This window comes from Nanorana parkeri, unplaced genomic scaffold, assembly GCF_000935625.1.
Source record: "Nanorana parkeri isolate BGI_ZX_2015 unplaced genomic scaffold, ASM93562v1 scaffold526, whole genome shotgun sequence".
NCBI classification, from domain to species: Eukaryota; Metazoa; Chordata; class Amphibia; order Anura; family Dicroglossidae; genus Nanorana; species Nanorana parkeri.
This window is the reverse complement of record NW_017306794.1, coordinates 704931-729654: the sequence shown is the minus strand read 5'-3', so window position 1 is coordinate 729654 and position 24724 is coordinate 704931. Positions and strand designations below refer to the sequence as shown.

At 43.6% G+C, this 24724-nt stretch overlaps 1 protein-coding gene across 2 annotated transcripts in view; it reads left to right on the top strand.

Moving 5' to 3' along the window:
- Positions 1-24724, top strand: part of IPPK (inositol-pentakisphosphate 2-kinase) — a 325056-nt gene that overhangs the window by 87428 nt on the left and 212904 nt on the right. For both annotated transcript variants that reach the window (XM_018561475.1, XM_018561474.1), the window contains one exon: positions 19856-19974. In XM_018561475.1, the coding sequence (XP_018416977.1) occupies positions 19856-19974 (119 nt within the window). The remainder of the gene's footprint in view (positions 1-19855; positions 19975-24724) is intronic.

The window sequence follows — 24724 nt, the reverse complement described above, 5'->3', positions numbered from 1 at the left end:
AAGCGATGAAACATTGCACATAAATAATCTTTCTTCATAAATTTAGGCCAAAATGTATTCTGCTACATGTCTTTGGTAAAAAAACAAACAAGTGTATATTAAGTACAGTGTTTGAAAGTTATACAGTCCACAGACTTCAGTACATTTATTTGAAATTTATCAGCCTTGGTGCCCTGACTACTTATTGCATTTATTGAGGACCTAAAATGTCAGGACAGTGGAAACACCCACAAAAAGACCCCATTTTGGAAAGCAGACACTTCAAGGTATTTAATAAGAGGCGTGGTGAGTTTTTTTTAATAAATTTTTTTGCCACAAGTTTTTAAATAAAGGAAAAAAAAATTTTCTTCATTTTCTAAAAACTTGTTTGGTTAGCCAAGTACCAGTAGGCCTGATTGGCTTGAGTGAATGGGATCTGTTATAGATGAAGCTACACTTTAAAAAGCCTCTTGGTGCTTCTTGGTATTTTAGCAGCCTAGAAAACCCCATAAAATGACCCCCCATTTTGGAAAGCAGACACCCCAAGGTATTTAATAAGAGGCATTGTGAATTTTTTTAAGATTATTTTTTTGCCACGTTTTTAGAATGATGAAAAAGGGAAAAAAAGTTTTCTACACAGCGTTGTCAATTCAGAAGATATATGTAACACACAGCATAGACATCCTTAGAATTACACCCCAAAACACATTCTGCTACTGTTTCTGAGTATGGGGATACCAGACTTTTTTGTGGCCTAGCCGCATAGAGGGGCACAAAATTCCAAGAAGCACCAAGAGGCTTTTTAAAGTGTAGCTTCATCTATAACAGACCCCATTCACTCAAGCCAAGCAGGCCTACCGATACTTGGCTAACCTTAGGAATTATACACAATGCTATGTTTAGTGGCCAGGAGGTACAGAAATACGGACAAAAGATAAACAAAACAGTACTTGTGGTTCCAGGAGTGCAGATGTATTCAGAGGATGGCTGGGGCTGGTGTTTTGGCTGGAATGTTGGACGTGAAGATGGGTCACTAGAGACGGCAGGCAGAAATGTGGTCGACAAATGGTTCTAGGTCGGTTCAGGTAGCAGGCAGAGACGTGGTCAGCATGCAGGCCAAGGTCAGTTCAGGCGGCAGGCATAGACGTGGTCAGCATGCAGGCCAAGGTCAGTTCAGGCGGCAGGCATAGACGTGGTCAGCATGCAGGCCAAGGTCAGTTCAGGCGGCAGACAGAGATGTGGTAAGTATGTGGGCAAAGGGCCTGTGCAGTGGCAGGCAGAGACGTGGAAGTCAATACACATGAGATCGGACACAACAGCTAGTCAAGAACAGAGAAACATCTTCACCATACTGACACTAATAATGCAGTGAGGTATGGTAGAGACGGAAGCAATCTTTGAGGCAGAGGCCAGGTTTTGAGGGACAGTTGGGCCAATGGTAACATGTGTCCCGCCTCATTCCTTTTTTGAGAGACGCTGCAGTTTTCTTTGGGGGATGCCTGGTCTACATTGGTGGGAGGGATCAGATTGGGGGAATGTTTCTCATGTAGCCTGTTGACTGCATCAGATTGAACCCTTTCAGAAGCAGGGCCTTTCCGATCATAATTTATTCTTGGTATTTTAGGTAAGAGCCAGCTCTTCCTGCAGACTTGTAAATCACATATGAATTGTACATCGCCAGTTTGAAAAAGATACATGGAAACTTTTTTTGTACCAGTAAATGGATCTTCTGGTTGCCAAGTAGGGCTGCATCATCTGGTCATTGAAGTTTACACCACCCATATACAGATTGTATTTGTGGACACTCGGAGGTTTCTGGAACAGGTCAGATCCTCCTTGGATTTCCACGGAGGTTAAAGGGTGAATGGATTAAATCATGTAAACATCCCGTTTGAAGAATGAGGAACTTTTAGTCCTCAAATGGAAGGACAAACTGTCTGATTCCCCCCCTTTTCAACTTCCTGTGGACTAGGTTTTGGGGAAAGCCAATAAGATTTGGTCGCATTGTACCACAGTCTAAGGTTTTTTTGAGGATGAGATGTTTGAACAGGGGCATGTTGCTGTAAAAATTGTCCACATAGAGTTGATACCCCTTATGGAATAGGGTTGACAGTAAGTCGCACACAATTCTTCCACTGCTTCCCATCTACAATGGGCATCCAGGGGGTTCCAAATGGCTATCCCTGCCTTCATACACACAGAAATTGTATGTGTATCCTGTGTCTCTTTCACAAAGATTTTATCCCATACCTGGCACGTTTGCTGGGAAGATATTGTTTGATGGAAAGCTTGCCTGTAAAATGTACAAGGGACTCATCAATGCAGATGTTTTGCTTGTGGGTCTACATTTCTGAAAATCTGATGGAAAAAAAAATTGAAGAGTGGCCTAATTTTTTTGAGCGTATCATATGTGGGGTCATGTCAGGGAGGTCAAATCGAATTGTCGCTGAAATGTAGAAATCGCAAGATCATTTTATATCTTGTCCTGAACATTGTTGCAGAATATAGGGGCATGTGATGGATTGGGTGTGTAGACCAAGTACGCATTAAGCTAATTTTTTTTGGGTGAGTCCCATATTGAGTGTTAGGCCGAGAAAGATTATAAATTCAGAAACACTCGGAGGTTTCCACTCATAGGAGGAATTGGGATTGCTTACAATGAACTACTCATAATACAGGTCGGATTGGTTTACAATTAAATTGAAGAGGTCAACAGTAAAAAAAAACAAAAATTGGATTGCGGTAAAGTTGGCAATTTCCTCTTGGACTAGTGGATCGGCAGTAAATGGGGGGATGACTGGTGTTGCAGAATTAGAAGGTAGCCATACAGGATTTAAAAGTGCCTCTGGTACATTAGCATGGGCTCTTTGTGGACTAGTTCATCGTGGCTGATGTTGGACCACCCCACTACTCGTGCTTCCCTCTGCTTAGGGATGAGTGGCAGTACTGGTGCTTGCCACTGCATGGGATTGAGCCGGAACTACTGGTGCTTGCCACTGCATTGGGATAAACGGCACTACTGGTGCTTGCCTGCTGCATGTTGGACCGCACACCTTGATCTTTGAGCTGGGACAACTTCTGAATCAGGAGGATGCTGAACCGCTTCTTTCAATAGGTTTAAACTCTGATCCAGAATCCTGACAGGGAGGCCTCTCCACTCTCACCAGACATGCTAAGAATTTGAAAAGCCTCCTCCCTGCTGGACATTGTTTTGTACATTTTTATTAGTGGGTATTCTTGGGGGCTCTGGATGACACTGGTATCTGTCAAGTTATGTGAGCGTCACAAGCTGATTGGTCATAATAGGCTGGCACTGTGGTAGACAATGAGGTGTACTGCTGGCACTAGTGACACTGAATGATGATTTGTGCTGCAAATGTGGCACTGATGACACTAAATAGCACTGATCTGTAGCAGAGTGTACTGTTTGCAGTGTATATCACTTTAATTTCCTTACTGTGGACAATCATTTTGAAGCTCTCAATCTCCTCTCACATCCTAACGGTGTGTCAGAGAGAAGATGGAGACAAGACTGCAAATCGCAGTCATTGTTTGCTTTTTTTGACAGCTGTGATTTGTCACAACTCGATTGCAAGGTTTAGAGCCGATTTCACTGGCTCTATACCTTGTTTACTAAACTGCATTTTCCAATGGACAGTGGACAGTAGGTGGGTAAGGAAAAATTAACAAAAATTTTGAAAAAAAAACATTCCCCTATATTAAGTTATGAAGTATTTATTATCCAATTTTTTTGGTTAAATATAAAAGATGGGGTCACGTCGCGTAAATAGACACCAAACATGTGAAGCCCTAAAATTGCAGACTCCCGCGAAACGGCAAAAACATGCGATACCCCAAATTGTCCATAGGTGACAATTTAAAAGCTTTTACAGCTCATCAGTTTAGTGTTATCAGTGATTGATGGCCCTATAATTATTGCTTGCACTCTGACATTTGTGGTGAAATGTAACATATGCAGCGCAATTGTCGTTTTCGCGCATTGGCGCACCTAACACGTTTACGTTTATGTGCATATACATGGGGGGGTGAAGGGGGGGGGACTTGATTAAAAAAAAAAGTACTTTTTTTTCTTTTACACAATTTTATTGCTATAACATGGGGGGCTAGCAATCTCCCTATGTGTTAGCACAGGCACACTGACAGGTCCTCTTTATGGAGACATTAGGGGTTTCTAAGACCCCTAATGTCACCTGGGGACACCCAAAGAAGCTGATTAAGCACATATCTGCTTCATCAGTTTCTTCTCTGGTTATAGCAGCCGGAGAAATGACAACTGAATGCGGACGTGATGTAACACACACCACTTCCGCAATCAGAGATCGAAGAGGAGATCAGCAAGTGGGACTTCATGCTGAGAGCTGCTGAGCTGGTCCCGGGCCCTCAGAGGGGACACATACAAGCGGTCGGGCTAATAGAGCTGCTGAACGCTTGTGCAGGCAGTCCCCGACTTACGAACGCCCAACTTACGAACAACCCGTACTTACAAACCGAGGTCCCTCCCGGGATTAGTGCCACTCCCGAGTCCTGCTCCTTGCCTCTGCCACCCACAGGTCCCGCATTGTATTGACACAACTACATACAGCTGTCACTCAGTGCCACAGACTTTCCTGTGGTTCATTGTAAAAAACCCTTCCCTATGATATTCAAAACTAAAACATTTTTTTTTGTCTGGAGTTACACTTAAAACATGTACCTGACTTGCATACAAATTCAACTTAAGAACAAACCTACAGTCCCTATCTTGTACATAACCCGGGGACTGCCTTTACAGGTGAAACTCAAATAATTAGAATATCGTGCAAGAGTTCATTTATTTCACTAATGCAACTTAAAATGTGAAACTAATATATGAGATAGACTACATGCAAAGCAAGATAGTTCAAGCCGTGATTTGTCATAATTGTGATGATTATGGCTTACAGCTCATGAAAACCCCAAATCCACAATCTCAGAAAATTAGAATATTGTGAAAAGGTGCAATATTCTAGGCTCAAAGTGTCCCACTCTAATCAGCTAATTAAGCCGTAACACCTGCAAAGGGTTCCTGAGCCTTTAAATGGTCTCTCAGTCTGGTTCAGTAGGAATCACAATCATGGGAAAGACTGCTGACCTGACAGTTGTGCAGAAAACCATCATTGACACCCTCCATAAGGAGGGAAAGCCTCAAAAAGGTAATTGCAAAAGAAGTTGGATGTTCCCAAAGTGCTGTATCAAAGCACATTAATAGAAAGTTATGTGGAAGGGAAAAGTGTGGAAGAAAAAGGTGCACAAGCAGCAGGGATGACCGCAGCCTGGAGAGGATTGTCAGGAAAAGGCCATTCAAAAGTGTTGGGGACAACATTGGGGGCTTCAAATGTCGTATTCCTCTTGTCAAGGCACTCCTGAACATCAAACAATGTCAGAAGCGTCTGACCTGGGCTAAAGAAAAACAGACCTGGTCTGTTGCTCAGTGGTCCAAAGTCCTCTTTTCTGATGAGAGCAAATTTTGCATCTCATTTGGAAACCAAGGACCCAGAGTATGGAGGAAGAATGGAGAGGCACACACTGCAAGATGCTTGAAGTCCAGTGTGAAGTTTCCACAGTCTGTGTTGATTTGGGGAGCCATGTCATCTGCTGGTGTTGGTCCACTGTGCTTCATTAAGTCCAGGGTCAACGCAGCCGTCTACCAGGAGATTTTGGAGCACTTCATGCTTCCTTCCGCAGACGAGCTCTATGGGGATGCTGACTTCATTTTCCAGCAGGACTTGGCACCTGCCCACACTGCCAAAAGCACCAAAACCTGGTTCAATGACCGTGGGATTACTGTGCTTGATTGGCCAGCAAACTCGCCTGACCTGAACCCCATAGAGAAGATTCTGGGGCATTGCCAAGAGAAAGATGAGAGACATGAGACCGAACAATGCAGAAGAGTTGAAGGCCGCTATTGAAGCATCCTGGTCTTCCATAACACCTCAGCAGTGCCACAGGCTGATAGCTTCCATGCCACGCCGCATTGAGGCAGTAATTGCTGCCAAAGGGCCCCAAAACCAAGTACTGAGTACATATGCATGCTTATACTTTTCAGAGGTCCGATATTGTTCTATGTACAATCCTTGTTTTATTGATTGCATGTAATATTCTAATTTTCTGAGTTTGTGGATTTGGGGTTTTCATGAGCTGTATGCCATAATCATCACAATTATGACAAATCACGGCTTGAACTATCTTGCTTTGCATGTAATGAGTCTATCTCATATATTAGTTTCACCTTTTTAGTTGCATTAGTGAAATAAATTAACTTTTGCACGATATTCACCTGTATATGTAGCACCTGTTACTGGCTGTTTACAAGTGTCAGTGTGTTCTGCTTGGGGGCATGCGCGAGCAGAAAAAAAAAAGTATATTTCCGGTGCCCCGCTGCAAGGAGCTTGCCATCCGTCTGTTTATTTACAACGAGTGGATGGCAACACCCTCTCCAAATTTTTTTTGTAACTTTATATTCACTTCACATATTTGCAGAATAATTTTTCACATTGGACTAATCACCACGGAACCATACTGTGACTATTTTCACTATTCACAGTAAAACCAAATAGATTCACTTACCAATGTTCCACCCCGTGTGGTTATTCTGTTCACTTCTACTCCCTGGCCTAAGGTTTATTTCCAATCTTAGTTGGCGTTTGCTAGGGTCATTAGGGTCATTCTAGTAGCATGGGGGACAACATGTATCCCTTTCGGGCCGAGAGATGAGTGTTCTAGAAGAAAGTAAAATGTGAATGATGCTCAAATAGCAAACACCAACTAAGATTGGAAGTGAACAGAATAACCACACGGGGTGGAACATTGGTGCCATAAGTAAACTATTGGCAATAAGCAGGATGTGCTATTCTAGACTTGCATGGCATCACGGGCAAAGTGTAAAGGTACACAATCAGGACACGCCAAGCAGCAGATAACCAGTCACAGACAGACAGCCGCAAATGCTTGCCAGGCCTACCCCCAGAGCTACATAATGTTGTTGAAGATGGACTTCACCAGAGCTCCATGGTGACACGGGATCTACCCATCATGCACGCCCAGGCCACCTGTTGAAACCAGACTGCCTGCCCCACCCACCAAAGATAATGATGGGCTATAACAGCACATTAGATTACACAGATAGTGTGGAAAATTGTTTCCCTGAGGAAGGAGGCGGAAGAGAAGATAGAGGAAAGGTGAGTGAGGTACCCTCAAAGGAAGGGAAGAAGGAAATGGATCAGCAAAAGGAAAATGGAGGTGAGGGAAAGGGGGGTGGGAAAAAGGAAGGGAGAAAGGAAGGAGGGTAGGCATTTGAAACATACGGGCTATATGGTGCAAAAATAAAAATACACATATCCGAATGTAAGCTGGACTTGCCCTAAAGCAGGTCTGCAATGACACCTTACATTCCTCAAACATGAAACAAATTGAGGTAGTTTTATCAGGTGCACAGGGTAAGCCAGGCTTGTTTATACAGTGCCTAGTTCAAGTGGAGCCAGTTATGGTAAAAACCTGGAGACTACCCTGACCCCGGACTTCACACCATGTCCGGACCAGAACGTTCTTTGTCCACACTTAGAATGCATTCCAATGTATTCCTATGGTATTTCTGGGCTTTGTTCACACCAGAGCAGTCCATTCCAGTGTCCCATTTTTTTTCTGGCCTGGAACACGCATAAATGCATCAAGAATGCATTTGAATGCAAAAAAATAAAAGCCTTTGGCCAGGTGTTACCATGTTATCAACCTCAGTCCTGGAAAGAGGGTATTTCTCCTGTGCCCTGTTTGCTAGAGAATTTGTATATTCTTGGCAAGCCAACAAGCATATGTGGACACAGATTTATTTGTCGAAATATGTACCGGAATGTCCGGAGCTCTATACTCCCAGTGCGCAAGATGGATAAGTGGAGGGGTATAGCCGCCAGAGTTTTCTCCGACTTTGCAAGAATAAATAAGGGACAAAGCATGACTGTGGTGAGTAAAAAGCTCTCTATGGATTCCTTAAGGCTGGGTTCACACCTAACGTATCAAATATGCGCGTTTGTCGTGCGTTTCGTGCCGGGCGTTCTTAGCCCGATTTGCGGTAAAAAACTGTGCCACAAACGCGCATTTCTGAGGGCTACCTGGCTATATCCCAATGGATACGCACGGCAAATACGCCCCAAAGAAGCTCCTGTACTTCTTTGGGCGCTTTGCAGCGCGTCCCTAAGCGCTGTAAAACGCCCAGGTGGGAACCATGCCCATAGGCAATCATTGGTTTTCACATGTTGAGCGATTTACAGAGCGTAGGAACGCGTTGTAAAACGCCCAGGTGTGAACCAGGCCTTAATGTTGTCGTATGTGTCCTGCATGTACATTGCTGTGCTTTTCACTTATTGCACTATCAAGTGCTGCATCCATAATTTGTCACACAAAAACATGTAAGACGTTGTTTGTGTACAATAATATGTCCCACATGGAGACCCCAATACATGTTGTCCTAGCTACAATTCAGGGGGGGTTAAGGAAACTGGATCAACAAATCAGGAGAAGCTGGCCACAATAAGCAATCTACTTCATACTGTCTGTTGAATGAAGCTTTGAAATTAAGCTCATTGTTATGGTCAACTGCTCTAAACACAATGGGGGGAATTTATCATAGCAATTGCGAGTGCTTGAACTTGCACGGAATATATTTGCACCAGATTTATGATGCTAGTGTAATGTTGATAAATGAGGTTTTATAGACTACATGAAAGAAGACTTGTAACTCCAGGCAAAAAGCTAACAGTCGCTTCTTGAAAACGTGGTCATGGGGATTTCTTAAGTTGTGATTGTTTTCTTAGGTGATGCACCAGTTTCAGACAGCCCAGTGCAGATGAAAACAGGTGCAAAAAACATGCAACTGAAAAAGTAGTGTAAGCTCTAGTCAAAGCAGGTGCAAATCACGTGCAGTTTGAAAAGTAGTGCAAGCTCTGATGAAAACGGGTGCAAAACACATGCAGTTGGAAAAGTAGTGCAAGCTCAGGTCAAAACAGGCACATGTTGAAAGACAGATTTGCACCAAAAAAAAAAAATCTAGGAAGGCTAAAACTGTTGCAATTGCTTTGATTCCCCCCAATGTAGTTTGGAGAAATTTCTCCCAAGGTGAACTGGTAAAAGACAAAAGAGAAAAATTAGCATACAGTGAACCAACATTTTTTATTAGGCATGGAGAACACCTAACCTGAACATTTTAATTCAGTGCACAACATCACAAGGTGTACATTCTAGCAAAATTTTTAGTAAGAATAACTGCTCACACAATGTAGTTTGGAGAAATTTCCCCCAAGGTATACTGTTAGGACAAAAGAGAAAAACAAGCATACAGTGAACCAACATCTTTTTATTAGGCATGGAGAAAACTTAACATGCGAACATTTTAATTCAGTGCACAGCATCATGAGGTGTACATGCTAGCAGCATTTTTAGTAGAAATATGAAATCAAAGTAAAAGATCAAAGAACAAACAAGATAGGGTATCTTGGCATCATGTGTGTCTCAAAAACACTGGGCAAAATATTCCTGCCAGGAAACCTCACCAGCAAGGGTCGGGAAATATTCTGCCATTTCATCCCTCATGTTAAGGGCACTCATGCTTCCCCTGCCAGAGCTCCATTCAGCCTTTTCTAGGGAATGTTGTAAGTAATCCTTAAAATTTTACCCATCCCTCTCCCTGACATAATTGTGTAGAACATAGGTTGTCTTAACATTTGTTACATTTTCCGAGGCCAATTGGATGGCTGTGTGCAGTACACGCCAATTATTCGCCAGTATCCCAAATGTGCACTCCACCATTCTACACGCATGTGACAATCTATAGTTGAAAATTCGCTTTGCTTAGACCTTGTTGTGAGTATGGTCGCATTATATGTTTGCCTGTCCTGAAAGCTTAATCACCCACAAAAACAAAAAGGATTGTATGGGTTGGTGGTTCCTGGCCATGGTCTATTCCTGGAGAGATTGAGCCTGTTGGTCCATAATAGCTGACCCAAATTAAATTTAAAAATGGCGGACTCGCTACTGCTGCCATAGGACCCTATGATCACTTAAGTGAAGTGTTAATCTGCATCTGACACTGCAAGAAGGACTAGGGAGAACTATTTTTTATAATTAAAATATTTACTTCTGCTCAGTGGGGGCATTCATATGGATGTGCTTTCCATCTATAGCACCTAAACAGTTTGGAAAATTACATATATGCCAAAATAATTCATCAATTTCAACCTTAACTCGGTTGAAGCTGGCATAACCACTTGGTGCAAGTTACGCCAAAATGCCTTGCATGTTGACTGTACAATGTAATAGATAGTAGCTCTTCAAAGGCGAAATCCCAAATGTATGATGTACACATATGACCTATAGTCAGAAACCTGTGAATAATAAAGATCACCAATGTTATAATGTTTGTTTTCACAGTGCAAGCGGTCCAAACAAAATAGTGTAGCCTGAAGGACAGCTACACTAAAAAAAACTCCCACTTCAGAAGATGGGGGGAGAGGAACTCTTCAGGGAGCAGGAAGCGCCAAACTTACATGCACTTCAATCTTTCATGAAGCCCATTGTGGAGATGCAGTAGTAAGTTGGCTACATAGCAAGAAAAGTTACACTGTGCTATCTCCCCTTATCATTAAACACTTTTCACCAAACCCTACAATTCTAAATAATGTTCAAATCAAACAAAAACAAAAAAAATCTATCAGTGTTCACAAATTACTGTGATCTATGTGTAAAAATCTCAGACAAAAAAAAATGATATATATATCTATATAGATAGATAGCTATAATCTATCTATAGACTACCAGTGAGTAAAATCTCTTAAGAACTCAAACTAAGACACATGCACCATTGCAAATTCATCACCATACTAATGTATTTAACATAGTGAATAAGTAAGTGATCCAAATAAGTTAATTGAATAAGCATGTATATAAATAAGAGCAAGTTGCTCTCTAATCACTTAATAAATAACCATGAGGAAATAATTCTAAAAGTTCATTTAGGTGAAACTGTCCAAAAGATATCAATGCTTTCCCGTGCTCCACCTTCATGCGATGAAACAAATCTTTAAACATTCACCAGATCCCCCTGATGAGAAAGCATGTAAGGAACTCTTTCTTTTACTCCATTTGGATGGCACCTCCACTGCATATATCCCAGCGGTCTCTCATGATACAATGTGTATCAGCCACATCAATGCATCCATGGATATCCGGTGTCAGCGTTATTCCTCCCCTTTGAAAATGGCTCCAATCACCTGTAGCATCGCTAGCAATACTTAGCGATATAAGGAGTACAACTCCCTACAGGATCCAAAGTAGAATATCCCAAAATGAAAAAATAAAAGGCACATAGCATAAAATCTTGAAAAACATTTAATTAGCGCAAAATAAAAAGGAACTTGCAAAAAGATAAAAACAACAAGCTAGATACAGATCGATCCTAAAACTCTTTCTCAATCCACTATCAATTGATCGATCTAAAACAGCCGATGGGTATAGCGCTGTGCTATCCAGGAGTAGTGAGTTATTCCACAATGCATGACATAGTATTACATACATGTGGATTAACGCTGTCACGCAGTCAGGAGTTGAACAGTTGCCAGCAGCTACATCCAAACAGCATACCTGGGATTACTGTTGCTGGAATTCTTGTTTTCCTGCTACAAAATTCAATTACAAACTTTCACACATACTGTGATTGTAGTATTAGTAGTTGACACAAGGTAACTAATTACAACATGGATCCATAAAATGTTATTTTACATAATAATGAGACGTTCGGTAGGTGAAATTGCCCTGCAATAAGCAGTGTCCAGATGCTCCAGGTCAGGCATCAACATCTGAAGGAGCAAGTCAAAGCCAAGATAAAGTACCCAAAAAAAAGTCACTTGTGGGAACGGCTGAAAACTACAAGGCACATTACACAATATTTAAACAGCAATAGGCAATTTCTTTTCAACAGACGGCACAATAAAACATGCAGTTCTCTGTACTTTCACACTATAATGCTGCCCCTTTTAACGAAAAGACATAACCGGAAAACATTTTTAAGACTTCTTTCATTACAGGAAGCCCCTAAAAATAACACATTACCTATGCATAGACATCTGGGTGTAAGAAAAAATCTTATCTGGATTAGCTCGCAAGTCCTTGTACAATGTCCAAAACTGACCCTTAGATTCTGTTAGACTCAAGAACAGGTGTACCCAAAAATGACGTGTCCTCTGAGCACGTTGTCTAATGATTACAATAGCCAGCACAAAGACCATGCCTGTATACAAAGAATACAAGTCCGCTCACCACACACACACAGCTTCCACACACAAACAAGAGAAGGGCTAAAAAGAAGGAAGTGACGTGACGATAATCTGCATATTACAGCCCAAAACATAAAATGCACAGGAATCCATCAAAAATGTGTCAAAACATAACACACCACGTTTGCAGAAACGCATCTAGATCTAGTCCGGACATGGTGTGAACAAGGACTAAAACAGACCGGGCATAAAAAGTTAATGTGCTCTAAAAAAATTAGATTAGTATAACAGAGGGAATGCATTTAATTGGAAGTCAGCTTGTAATTTTTCAAGATCTGTTTCATGTCCATGTAGGACAGTAGTGGCCTCATCCACTCTGTACTTTAGAGCATCTCTACAGTGGCCTATGTCTTTAATCTCCTTGAGGATCTCAGCGGTTATCTTTGAGGGAGGTGGTAGTGATCTCCTTCCTTACTATAATTTGCATCTACGCGCATTTGTCCCCCAAAACACACTTATTTCAAGTAAGAATACACATGCCCAGGGCTTGAACAATTTCAGGGCTTCTCACCAGTCAGTCAAAAATTTCACCAGTCAGCATGACCGGACTATAGCCTTGCAATATATGTTAAAATTTTTAGGGACACAGAGCTTTCTCTGGGAGGTAAATAATTACCACTGGGGGGGGGGGGGTATTTTTTACTATATAATGAAAACAGTACAGTAAATTTTTTTGGGGAAAAAAAAGTGTTCCCTACGTTATGTTATAAAACATTTATTAATTTATTCTTACCCATATTTGTGGTAAAATATAAAAGTCGGGGTCACGCCGGGTAAATAGACACCAAACATGTTAAGCCTTAAAATTGCATGCGCCCGCAAAATCGCAAAAAATTACACTGAAAATTGTCCATAGGTGACGCTTTAAACACTTTTACTGTTTATCAATTTAGTGTTATCAGTGATTAATGGCTCTAAAATTATTGCTCACACTCCGACGTTCGCGTGATATGTAACATGTGCGGCACAATAGGCGCAATCGTCGTTTTCGCTGGTAGGCGCACTCGACGCATGTTTGCGTGTGTATGTGGGGGGCCTAAAAAAATGTGCTTTTTTATGCTTTCATTTTATGTATTTTTTTTTTTTACACAACTTTATTGCTATCACAGGTAGAGAGGAGATCAAAGAGAGGAGATCAAAGGTAGGTTGTGTACCGAACTCCCTTTGATTTCCTGTCACAGACCAGCCGTGCCGGTCCCGGGCCGCACCGAGAACAGCAGATCTCGGGACCGGCAAGGCAGTGACAGTTGCTCCTATACAAGCGGTCAGGCGTCTTTAGAGACGCCTGATCTCTTGAATGTAAAGCTCCCAGCCGGCCATTTAATTAAATCGGCCGGGCGTGAAGCTACATGTCGGGCTCCATAGTCCTCCCGTCACAGACGAGAGGACGAGCTGATTTTTCAAGCCCTGTCCATTGCTCTCTGTAATGTAACTGAGATGGCCAGATATGCCCCTCCCATGCTCCTCAATCTAAGTCTGTGTGATGATGCTGAGGGTTGTGGCTGTTACTAATCTCTGATAGCACAAGGCGCTGCAGTGCAAGGGCTGGAAGAGCATTTTTACTGCACTAAATAGGTGCTTTAAAGAACTACAGGAAAAAAATGTTTTTTTAACCTTTGCACAGCGCTCGCTGGTTACTCAGTAAAAAAGAAAAACAAATGAGTTGTAGTAGCAATAGTAATAACTTTAATGATATGTATTTTATCGCTCTTTTGAAGGATACAGCATTTCATATTCATGACCCGTCTGTTATTATGCCACCTGCAGGAGATTGAACACAAGGCTCAAAAAAACCAAGACTCAGTTGCCTGTACTTTTACTGTGGTTGCAAGTGTGCATTGTCACTCCTGCTCTCTGATAGCTGAGGGGCTTGCTTTGGTTGCAGCTTTTCCTGAGCCATCTGTTGCTTCTGCATCCACCTATTTTATAGATAGCAAGTAAGGGCAAACCCCAGCACGATTCTGTTATCTCTCATTTTAGCAGAACAGAAGCAGACCATATACTGTCTCATGAAATCAGTCTGAAATACTTGGAATTTGACGCATTTTCTGGTCCTCACTTTTAGTAAAGCAGGAAAGGCAGTGCCACACACATACCTGCGATGGTGTTCGGTAAAGTCTTCCCAAGCATTAAAAGCATGATATGGTGTACTGAAAAAGAGAGAGCTAGGAAAAGAATAGTAATATAGGAAAAGATGACCGCACAGCCAGATAAGAGAGGAAATAAAGATGAAAAAAAAAAAAGGGAGAGACAGGGGAGCGGGGGATGCACACATAATACATAATACATCTTAATACATTACCATACATCTTAATACATTACCAACAGCGCTTACGTATATGAATTGTATTTAATAGCTTTTTAGTCACATATGAAAAATATGAATCAAACATTTGATGATCTACAATTGATGTATATTTTGTAAAACTTTCATAATATTTGTTTTGGTTTAGTCCATAGATTATTCTACACAGTGGAGCGAAATTAATAGATTAGCAAAGGAAACAGTACATGATAGACTTTTTTATATTAGATCTATTATTAGTTGATAAAAAGTGGAAACTATATTGTAGAAACTATAGCAGGTATATCTGTGGGAAAGATCACTGAAATACACCAAGGTGCGGGAAAGGAGGAGTAAACATTTCCTGCACTCCGTGTCAGTGGGTCTCCGCGAAGTCCAGTCAACGGATCCCCTCTAGAACGGGAGTAGGAATCGCTGTATGGAGTCCGCCAAGGACCACAGATGATGAAATCCCGTAAGAAGTGAATTAGATACTGTACAAAGTATCCGTTGAATAAGAGCACATAGATACATCCATGCAGACATGGCCTTCCATATCTGCCGATTTACCCATGGGAGCGGTGCAGTCCGAACAGTGGAGTCCACCAGTAATAGATGGAGACCACTGTTCGGGGTGCACCGCAGCCCCCAAGAACACCCGACTCCGCAGAAACAGAAAAAAACAGAAAAAACTCCCTCAACTATGCATTTTCCGCACTAGATTATCATGGGCTGTGGCGCAGTCCAGGCAGTGGGTCCCATCCAGAGATGGGAACCACTGCGAGGAGTGCACCACCGCCCATGTGTAAAGAGAATAATTGTAATTGCATCTTAAAGCATCTATATTTTGGTTCACACACATGACCGGATATATACCGACGACAGCGGCCCAGTGCAAGGATTGCAATCCTCTAGCCTGAAGATGGAGAGCAATTCTCGCAGTGGGCCACAGCCCATAAGTCAGCAGATCCAGCGGGGAAAGAATCCCTCATCTGTGTAGGAAAATATATATATATATAAAGAGTAGTGCCATCCGAAAATGGTAAGACTTGATGAAAAAGATGGTAAAGCAAAAATATATAATAGAAATAGAAAGGAGAACATCGAAGACGACAGGGGCACACCATGCAGGACTTTTTTTAAATAGATGTTTGTTGGTAAAATGCCCACATCAGGCGCCTTCTTAGGCCCTGTGTATAAGGGTTTCCCCCCCCCCCCCGCGGCGGTATTTCAGAGGTATCTTTGAGATAGGATGGTAAAGAGATTACATGGAGTCTAAGGTGTTGGTCGACCATGCGACTGGCCAGTTCAGTGAGGCTACCTACCCATGAAATAATGGGTCTACCCGTAGGGGCCACAAGGCTTTTGTGAGTCTTGGGGAGACAATAGAATGTGGACATGCGAGGAAACATTATATCTAGATATTCGTAAGTTTGTTTATTGATTAGGTCATTGTTGAATGCCTGGTAAATTATTGTTTTGTATTCCGCATGAAACGACGTAACTGTTTCTGCGCTGATTCGTAAGTACCATTCAGAGTTGGAGAGGATCTTGTCTCGTATTGAGTTTTATTGAGTGCAACTACATTACCCCCTTTATCTGACGGTTTTATAACGATGTCCTCCATCGTAGATAGGCTTTTTAAGGCCTCATTGAGTGGTTCAGGTAAATTGGTAGTTGAGGAGTCATTGGACAGAGCCTCAATATCTTTGATGGTATTGTGGAGGAAAGCCCATATGTGTGGGTTCGATTGTATAGCTGGAAATTCCGTGGATTTCTTTTTGAAAATTATAGGTTTGTCCTCTATTGCTACCCCAGAGTGGCTAGCCTCATCCTGTACAACATCGGGCATGGTTCCCTCCTCCAATAATTGCATAAGGTCCCTCAGTTCTCCTGTACTTTCGACATTATACCGTCCCAAGATTGGAGCCAATATTCGGCCATAATTTGAGACGGTTCAAAAATCAAATTATGGAGATAGTACTAATGAAATTTCCAGATTACTACCAAAGTAATTTGTAAATATAAATAGTTGAGTTGGAAGTTGTCAGTGCCTTGATTGAGGTCAGAAGGAAAAGGTGTTTGCCACCAAAAGGTAAATTGATTTGAAAAGACAGTGACCTGGATCAAGGCATAGGATGCCAACACCCCTGAAAGTGGTATATCAAAAGTGGTAAATCAGAAAAGTTGGGGTTTTTTAGGCAGCCGACTGACAACTTGCACACCAAGATTTTTTCATCTTTATTTCCTCTCTTATCTGGCTGTGCAGTCATCTTTTCCTATATTACTATTCTTTTCCTAGCTCTCTCTTTTTCAGTACACCATATCATGCTTTTTTCTCCCTTTTTTTTTTTCTTCCTTCTCCTCATTACTTATCATTTCTTTTTCCTCCCTATCCCTTACTATATCCTGATGGGGACCCCGGCCCTAGGAACTGGCAGAAAGGGTGCTGGACTCCACAAACCAGAAACACTTCCACCATGTGTTCCACTGATTTTACCATCTTTCAGAGCGCCAGTATTCTCACCACGCTCCCTGGCGATTTTCACAGGGAGCTGTTCCTGGCTTGGATCAGGTGACGATGTGATGACGTCACCACGGGAGCGCCGTTATTAGCACCCACGCGAGCCCCCAGCATCAGTGTACAGCCTGCAGGGGCTGTATTAGCTGCTGGGGGCGCGATATCGAGAGAGAGGAACGGTTACCTTACTACGCTGACCGTCAACGTTTTGTATCTACTCCCAATCTTTTGCGAGTAGTGGTATGTACTTATTTTAAGCACTATATCCAGTAAGGATGAGAGGGTACAGTGGCTTGTTTCCACTGATACTCAGATTAGTTTTATGTTTTCCTTTGAGGCCCCAAGTGGTACGCTCTAACTTTCTGATTTGCTTTTCTAACAAGGTACCCCCGCCATCTCCCGATTGGGTCTGCCTCCACTGGGGTCTGGGGCCCCTTTTTCATCCTCTTTCCCTTCTTTCTCCCCTCCCTGCCATTTGCTTTTACTCTTTCACGGTCTGAGCCAGGGGCAACGACTGGGACGCACACAGACTCCAAGGGTAGGTGATATATTTATATACATATATCTACCTGTGTACCATACCACGAGACAAGTTCAAGTGGCTATGTTTGAAGCTCAATTATGTTTATATCTTCTATATATATTTTCTCTAAACTATATAGACAACTTCCCTCTTCATCTCCTGAAGAAGCGCTATCTAGTGCGAAACGTTGAGAAAATCAAGCTCCTCCATCGTCTTTCATTATATTAATCATGTTATGTATTTATAAACTTTTCAATCATGTTTTTTCAATCATGTTCAATTGCACAAGAATTCTGATTGTCATCTGTATATGAATGAATTTAATCAATGTGGAGTGAGCTCACAGGGGAATCATGTTGTCAATTTTATCAATTCTATTTGCTTTTTAATCAATTAAAATATATTTTTTCAAAAATTCTTGGTGTGCAAGTTGTCAGTCGGCTGCCTAAAAAACCCCAACTTTTCTGATTTTTTGATATACCACTTTCAGGGGTGTTGGCATCCTATGCCTTGATCCAGGTCACTGTCTTTTCAAACCAAGCATACCTTGTTCAATTATTTTACCTGCAAGGACTGAAAACATCCAAATGGGCCCTTGCTCTCTCCAATAAACTTCTTCTCTGCCTATTCCATTTTGCAGAAGACTTCAATGAGAAGAGGACCTCTTCACCTTTGGTGGATACACCTCATATATACTCTAATAAGGCTGCTGCTTTCCCAGTGGTTGCCGTCTACCTCTTTCCGGACTGTACATATGAGAGACTGCTCCCTTTGCTGCTCTCCTCGCACTCTTTTGTGGCCCATCCTAATGTCTACCTTACTGGCTCAGACACTCAAGGGTTGGCTAAGTTCCTGGCTCAGAACTTGATGATGAGGACCACAATGTGTGCATTAAGGTATAGCACAGCTAGGGGACTGTGTGAAAGGGTTAGAACCTCTGTTAAACGTTTATCACTGTATTTGTTCCTATAGGGAATATTTCTCTTTTTATTTCATGTCCTGCACTTAGGATGTCACAGGCACAGAAAATTATGAGAATTGTTTGCAATGGCAATGGAGATTGAAAGGAAAAAAAATCTCTTAAGACAGTGGAGGAATCTCCAGCTGCCTCCAGTTGTAACTATTCACTAAGTAGTCTCCACATGGTATAAGTCAGTGTCTTGTAACATGCATCTGTCTTTCATATGATGGCTTCTTTTACTGTCCATCTGTCTCTTGTAACATGGCAGCTTCTCTGTGAAGTGTCAGCACTGTGGAAACAAGGTAGCAGCAAATGTGAGTCATGGATAGGATTGTGGCTACAAACCACGTGGACTGTAATGTGGGGGTAGCTGGGTTCAAACTAAAGTTGTGGTTTGCTAGTAGCGTTGTGAGGCACAGGCAGGTGTGGTTTGCAGGTCTACAGAAAGGACATCTGCATTTGTCACTAGCAGAGACAATGATAGTTTCTTGCACCACCACCTCCAAAGGCTAGTAAGTTCGGGGATTTGTGGCATTTGTTTTTCTTTGTGGTAAAAAGGTCTGGGCACTACATTTCAACAGAGTCCCCAGGTCATATAATTCATGTGTACCAAACTTTTAAGTTAGGTTTTGTTTGTTTAATTAATGCATGCAGTGCAGTTGGCCAGTAGCCTTTTGCTTGTAATCTCTGCATTGGCCTCATCACAGAGGTCTTGCTTGTTGTAAGGAGTGCAGTTTTCTGCAATCTTTTTAGGTTGATTATTAGAAATGTTTAATACTTTGTAATTGTAGCATAAGTGCCAAGTTGTCTTAGGTTGTCATATTATTTAACAGCACAAGAATGGGTTGACTGTCACCTTGTGCCAATTTTCTCACCAATTCATAGTTTTCTTCAGGATATGATTTTAAATGGTCCACACTCCTTTCTGGGGTTTGGTCCCTTTCACCCTTCATCACACATGATTGTTTCTTTTAATATTCTAATTGTACTCCTGGTTGCTAGGAGAAAGATGTCTCTATGTTCCAATTGTGTTGGCTTTTCGTGGTTTGTTTTTTTTCATTTGAGTTTTAGTTGTTTACTTGCATTTTGTATTTGTTTTCAAGAAAGAAAAAGTATCTGATCTAAAAAAAAAAATCTATATATTATATTCTGCTATTTTTGGTAAGCTCCTTATATTTCCTCACCCTGTTTTGATGGATTATCACTTGCTACCCTTCCCTTGTGATAGAATCCCGGTGTGAAAAAGAGATGGATATTAGTGGTTATGCCATGTGCCTTCCTAACCTTACCCGGCTCCAGACCTTCCCATTTATAGAGCACAGTCCCATATTCTGCATAGAGATTAAGGTGAGTGGACTTCTAATTCTAAAACTGTAGTATTTGTATGTGTTGTAGGATAGTTTCACAACTGTCTGGCTGTAAAAATATAACATGTTAAATGTTGTAAAGCGCTGCACAAACTGTTGGCGCTACATAAATCCTGTATAATAATAATAGAAAATGCTAATCATATTTGCCTTGTTAAATGCTACTTTAGACAAATATACATGAATTGCAGAGTTAATCAAATGTGCCATTTTAATAAATGTATGCATTTCACTTGGTGTCTTTTATATAAATTGGCTCTGAGACTAGTGAATAATTGTATCCAGAAACTCATTTTGAGTTTTGTGATTAGCGGGGAATGTGTGAGGTGCATTGATTAGTCAAGTTAATTGTCCGGTCCATAGAGAATCATACACTTCATGAAACATTGTTTGCTTAATTGCTTGTGTTTTTTTTTTTTGCAATAAACTGTGGCAAGCAATGTGTAATTACTGTTGACTACGTTATGGTAGTGAATTAATTTTGTGCAGTGATTATATCTTCCTGGCACTTTACTCCATTATCAGCACCATAGGCAGTTTACACTATTAAACAAATATAGCTAGGGGACAGTAAAGAAGGAGAGTGGGTTTTTGAAACAGAAACGGAAGAGACATGCAACATCTCTAAAAAAAAACGAAAAACATTTCATTCTTCTAGCAATCTACACATTTTGTCTGCCCCAGTCTTAGTAAATTCCCCTGATTTGAATTTAGTAACTTTGCTCTGTAGGCAAAATAAATGTAAGCTGCCACCAGAAAGCCAACCTCCCTTCTACTAATGCTGCTCACTTTCTGACTTACAGCATTGGAATATAAACTCTTTTAAGGTAAATCAAAAGTGCATACACTATGACAGAAGGAAGGAACAGCCTTGACATTTTCTCTCCCGTTCATTGAAGGACACAGGGCAACAGATCATAGATCCTGAAAAGTAGGGTGTATCGCCACTTGCAGGAGTAGGACGCTAGGCACATAACAAAAAGACATAGCCTAGGGGCGGCCCCTGCTGGTGGCCCAACCCCACACCTGCTGACAAGTCTCCAGTTTTTTGCCTAGCGTCAAGAGTAAGGAGCTAAAAAATTTTCTCTCTGGCAATTTTATTTTCCTTCCGTTTTTTCTCGGATCTGCTAGCAAGCGTCACCAGGGCGACATGCTGGATGGTGATGGATCCTTGTAGTCTCCCCTGGGTGGCCATCGAGCGCATGCAGGCTCTGCCTCGGCGGGTCGGTTGCGACTTTCGTTCCCCGGGGTGCACATGACGGGGTCCCGGCCCACCGGTCACAGCACTTCCATGGGCTGGCGGCGCCGCGTCTTTGGGAGGAGCCTCTGTGGTGCAGTGGGGGGCTGCCTGGGCGCTCGCGGCTACGGCCGCGGATGCCGCGATCATGCGGAGGCCAGGCCGAAAATTGCGGGCTCCGGGCGACGTCACAGCCGCCATTTTGGAATAGGGCAAGGTGCCCTTTCTGCCGCGTTACTTCCGCCCAGGCTCTCTTCATCCCCGGACGGCCGGGGACACACTTCCTTTCGGCCTCAGACGCCGCTACAGGAAGGACATAGGGGACAGCTCTCCCTTGCTGGGGGTCGGGCGTTGCCGGTGCTTGACACAGTGACACAGCTGGGGGTCGTGAGTACTGCGGGTGGTCTCCCTCTGGCCTAGTGGTGATTCTCTGGTGGGCAGATTTTCTGCTGTGCGGGGGCTATGGATCGTAAGGACGATCCCACCGGGTTGCCTTGCGAGGGCTGTGGCCTGCGCTCTGCGGACCCCTCTAGGCCCCCTAAAAAACGGGTTCTGCCCATGCCATCCCCGGCATTGTCTGGGGAGTCCGAGGAGGAGGGGGAACTTCCGTCCACGCCGCCTCATCCAGATCCGGGGGACTCCTCGCCATCTGACTCGGGCAGTGAGGATGAATCTGCTTCGGCGCTCATGGTTCAGGAATGTGAGCTGGTCTCGGCGCTGGTGCGCGCCGTCCGTGAGACGCTTAAGATTGAGGAGTTTTCTGGCACTTTTGCCATGGCTTCGGTACAGTTTGGAACGCATAAGGGCAAGCGTTTCGCAAAGGTGTTAACCTACATTCCTTTTTTTGACTAGTTAATTTATAAGGAGTGGAAATGCCCGTCCAAATCCTTTGCGGTTCCGAAACGTTTTTCGGCTCGCTATCCATTTGAGGAAAGTTTCCTGTCCAAGTGGGCCACTCCGCCTGTGGTGGACCCCCCTGTTCTCCCGCTTGAACAAGGTCACTCTTATCCCGGTTAAGGATTTGCCGTCCTTTAAGGACCCCACCGATCAGAAGGCTGAGGCGGTGTCCCGCACCTTGTTTTCCGTGTCTGGGGCCCTGATGCGCCCGGTCCTGGCGTCTGCCCTGGTTTCGCAGACCTTGACTGAATGGGCGAAGATGCTTCATCAGGGGCTTGCGGAAGAACAGGTTTACCCCCGCCTGCGTGGATTTGGCAAAGCAGCTGGTGCAGGGCCATAAGTTTGTGTGCAATTCGGCCCTGGATGCCGCGCCCCTGGTGTCGCGGGTGTCGATGACGGCGGTCACCCTTCGTTGTTTGTTCTGGCTGAAGTGCTGGTCGGCTGACCAGGCTTCCAAAAAGGCTCTGACGGAGCTTCCCTTTTATGGGGGACCGCTTGTTTGGAGCTTCCTTGGATGAGATCATAAAGGATCTGACGGGGGGTAAGAGCACTTTCTTACCTCAGGCTCGCAAGAGGGAGCTGCGGCGGAAGCCGGGCCTTCCTTTTCCGCTCACAAGCGGCTTTTTCGGCCCCCTCCGTCCTCCGAGAAGGGCGGTAAGTTCCCAAGAGCCTCTTCCTCCCAGCCTCACAAGCGTCCCTGGCAGCCGAAGTCTGCCAAGCCCGCTGACAAAACCCAGTCCGCATGAAGGTCTCGCCCCGACCCTGGGTTCCAGGGTGGGGGAGGCGCCTTTGGCTTTTTGCGGACTTCTGGTTGGCTCACATCTCAGACACCTGGGTTCGGGAGCTGGTGTCCACAGGTTACAAGATCGAGTTTCTATCTCGGCCGGGTCACAGGTTTTTCCCCATCCAACATGCGTCTTTCCCCTTCCCGCCTGGCGGATCTTCATCGCACAGTGGCGGACCTCCTGTCCCAGGGAGTTATTGTTCCTGTTCCGTCCTCGGAACGCTTCCAGGGGTTTTACTCCAATCTGTTCACTGTGCCCAAGAAAGAGGGGGTTCGGCCCATTTTGGACCTCCAAACTCCTAAACACCTTTTGTGCGGGTCCGTCGCTTCCGCATGGAATCGATTTCTATCTGTGGTGACATGCCTTCGTCTGGGGGACCTGTTGGCCTCCATCGACATCAAAGATGCCTACCTTCATGTGCCTATTTGCGCATCTCATCAGCGATTTCTTCGTTTCACGGTGGGGGACGAGCTTTTCCAGTTCGTTGCGCTGCCCTTCGGCCTTGCGTCAGCCCCGCGGGTGTTCACCAGGGTTCTGGCGCTTCTGCGTTGCCGGGGAATTTCGATCATGGGGTACTTGGACGATCTGCTCCTGCGAGCGGAGCCACGTTCCTCTCTGGTGTCGGCCTTGGGGATCACGGTGTGTTCCCTGGAGGAGTTCGGCTGGATCCTGAACGTCCAGTAGTCTTGCTTGGTGCCTTCCCCTCGCCTAGAGTATCTGGGCCTGGGCCTGGTCCGGAGGGTGTTTCTTCCTCCGGACAAACTCCAGAAGCTTCACTACCATAGGTGGGGTTCTAATTTAGCTGGCAGGCACCTCTAAGCCAGCTAAATTAGGACCCCACCTGGAGCTCCTCCCACTGGACCAGCGCTGCCTCTGACTCGTCCCTGCTCTCTCCAGGACAGTGACTCACAGTGAGTGAGGGCAGATTTGGGGGGGTTTATTAAGCAATTATGTATAGTCTGCACTGTATTAGCAGTATATATTCTATATAGAGTCCATATAAAGTACATACTGCTAATACAGTGCAGACAATACATAATAACATGAATGGATTAAATGATCTGTATGTAGCCCTGTACTAGGGATCATTTCACCCATTCATGTTAGCAGAGGATAATTGTAAATGTATTGTTGCAGGCACTCTATATGTAGATGTACTATATACTACATATAGAATGCACTGAACAATAGATTTACAATTATCCCCTGCTCATATGAATGGGTTAAATCAGTGTTCCCCAACCCCCGGTCCGCGGATCAAATGGTACCGGGCCGCACAGTCTCAGTGCGGTCCGGTCATGCAATATATGGCAGTGCACGGTCCCGGTGTTCGAACACCGGGGCCCCGCACTGCCGACGGGCTTCACAGTGAGGGGGCGGGTCCTGTGACTCTCACCTCCCCTCCCAGCCGCGTCTATAGTAACAGGCGGCGGGAGGGGAGGTGAGTCACAGGAGACGTGTGTGTGTCACCCGCCCCCTGCAGTCAGTGCACACATCGACACATGGCTGCTGCTCCTGGAAGGGTGAGTCTGAGCGGGGGAAGGGGGGGAGGTGTCTTACATCATGTCATTAGACGTGGATTATAATGGTGAATATTACACTGTAATGTTCCCTATTATAATCTATTTATCTGTTGTGTACTGCTATTTTATGTAATTAGACAAATGGATTATAATGGGGAATATTACACTGTAATGTTCCCTATTATAATCTATTTCTCTGTTGTGTACTGCTATTTTATGTAATTAGACAAATGGATTATAATGGGGAATATTACACTGTAATGTTCCCTATTATAATCTATTTCTCTG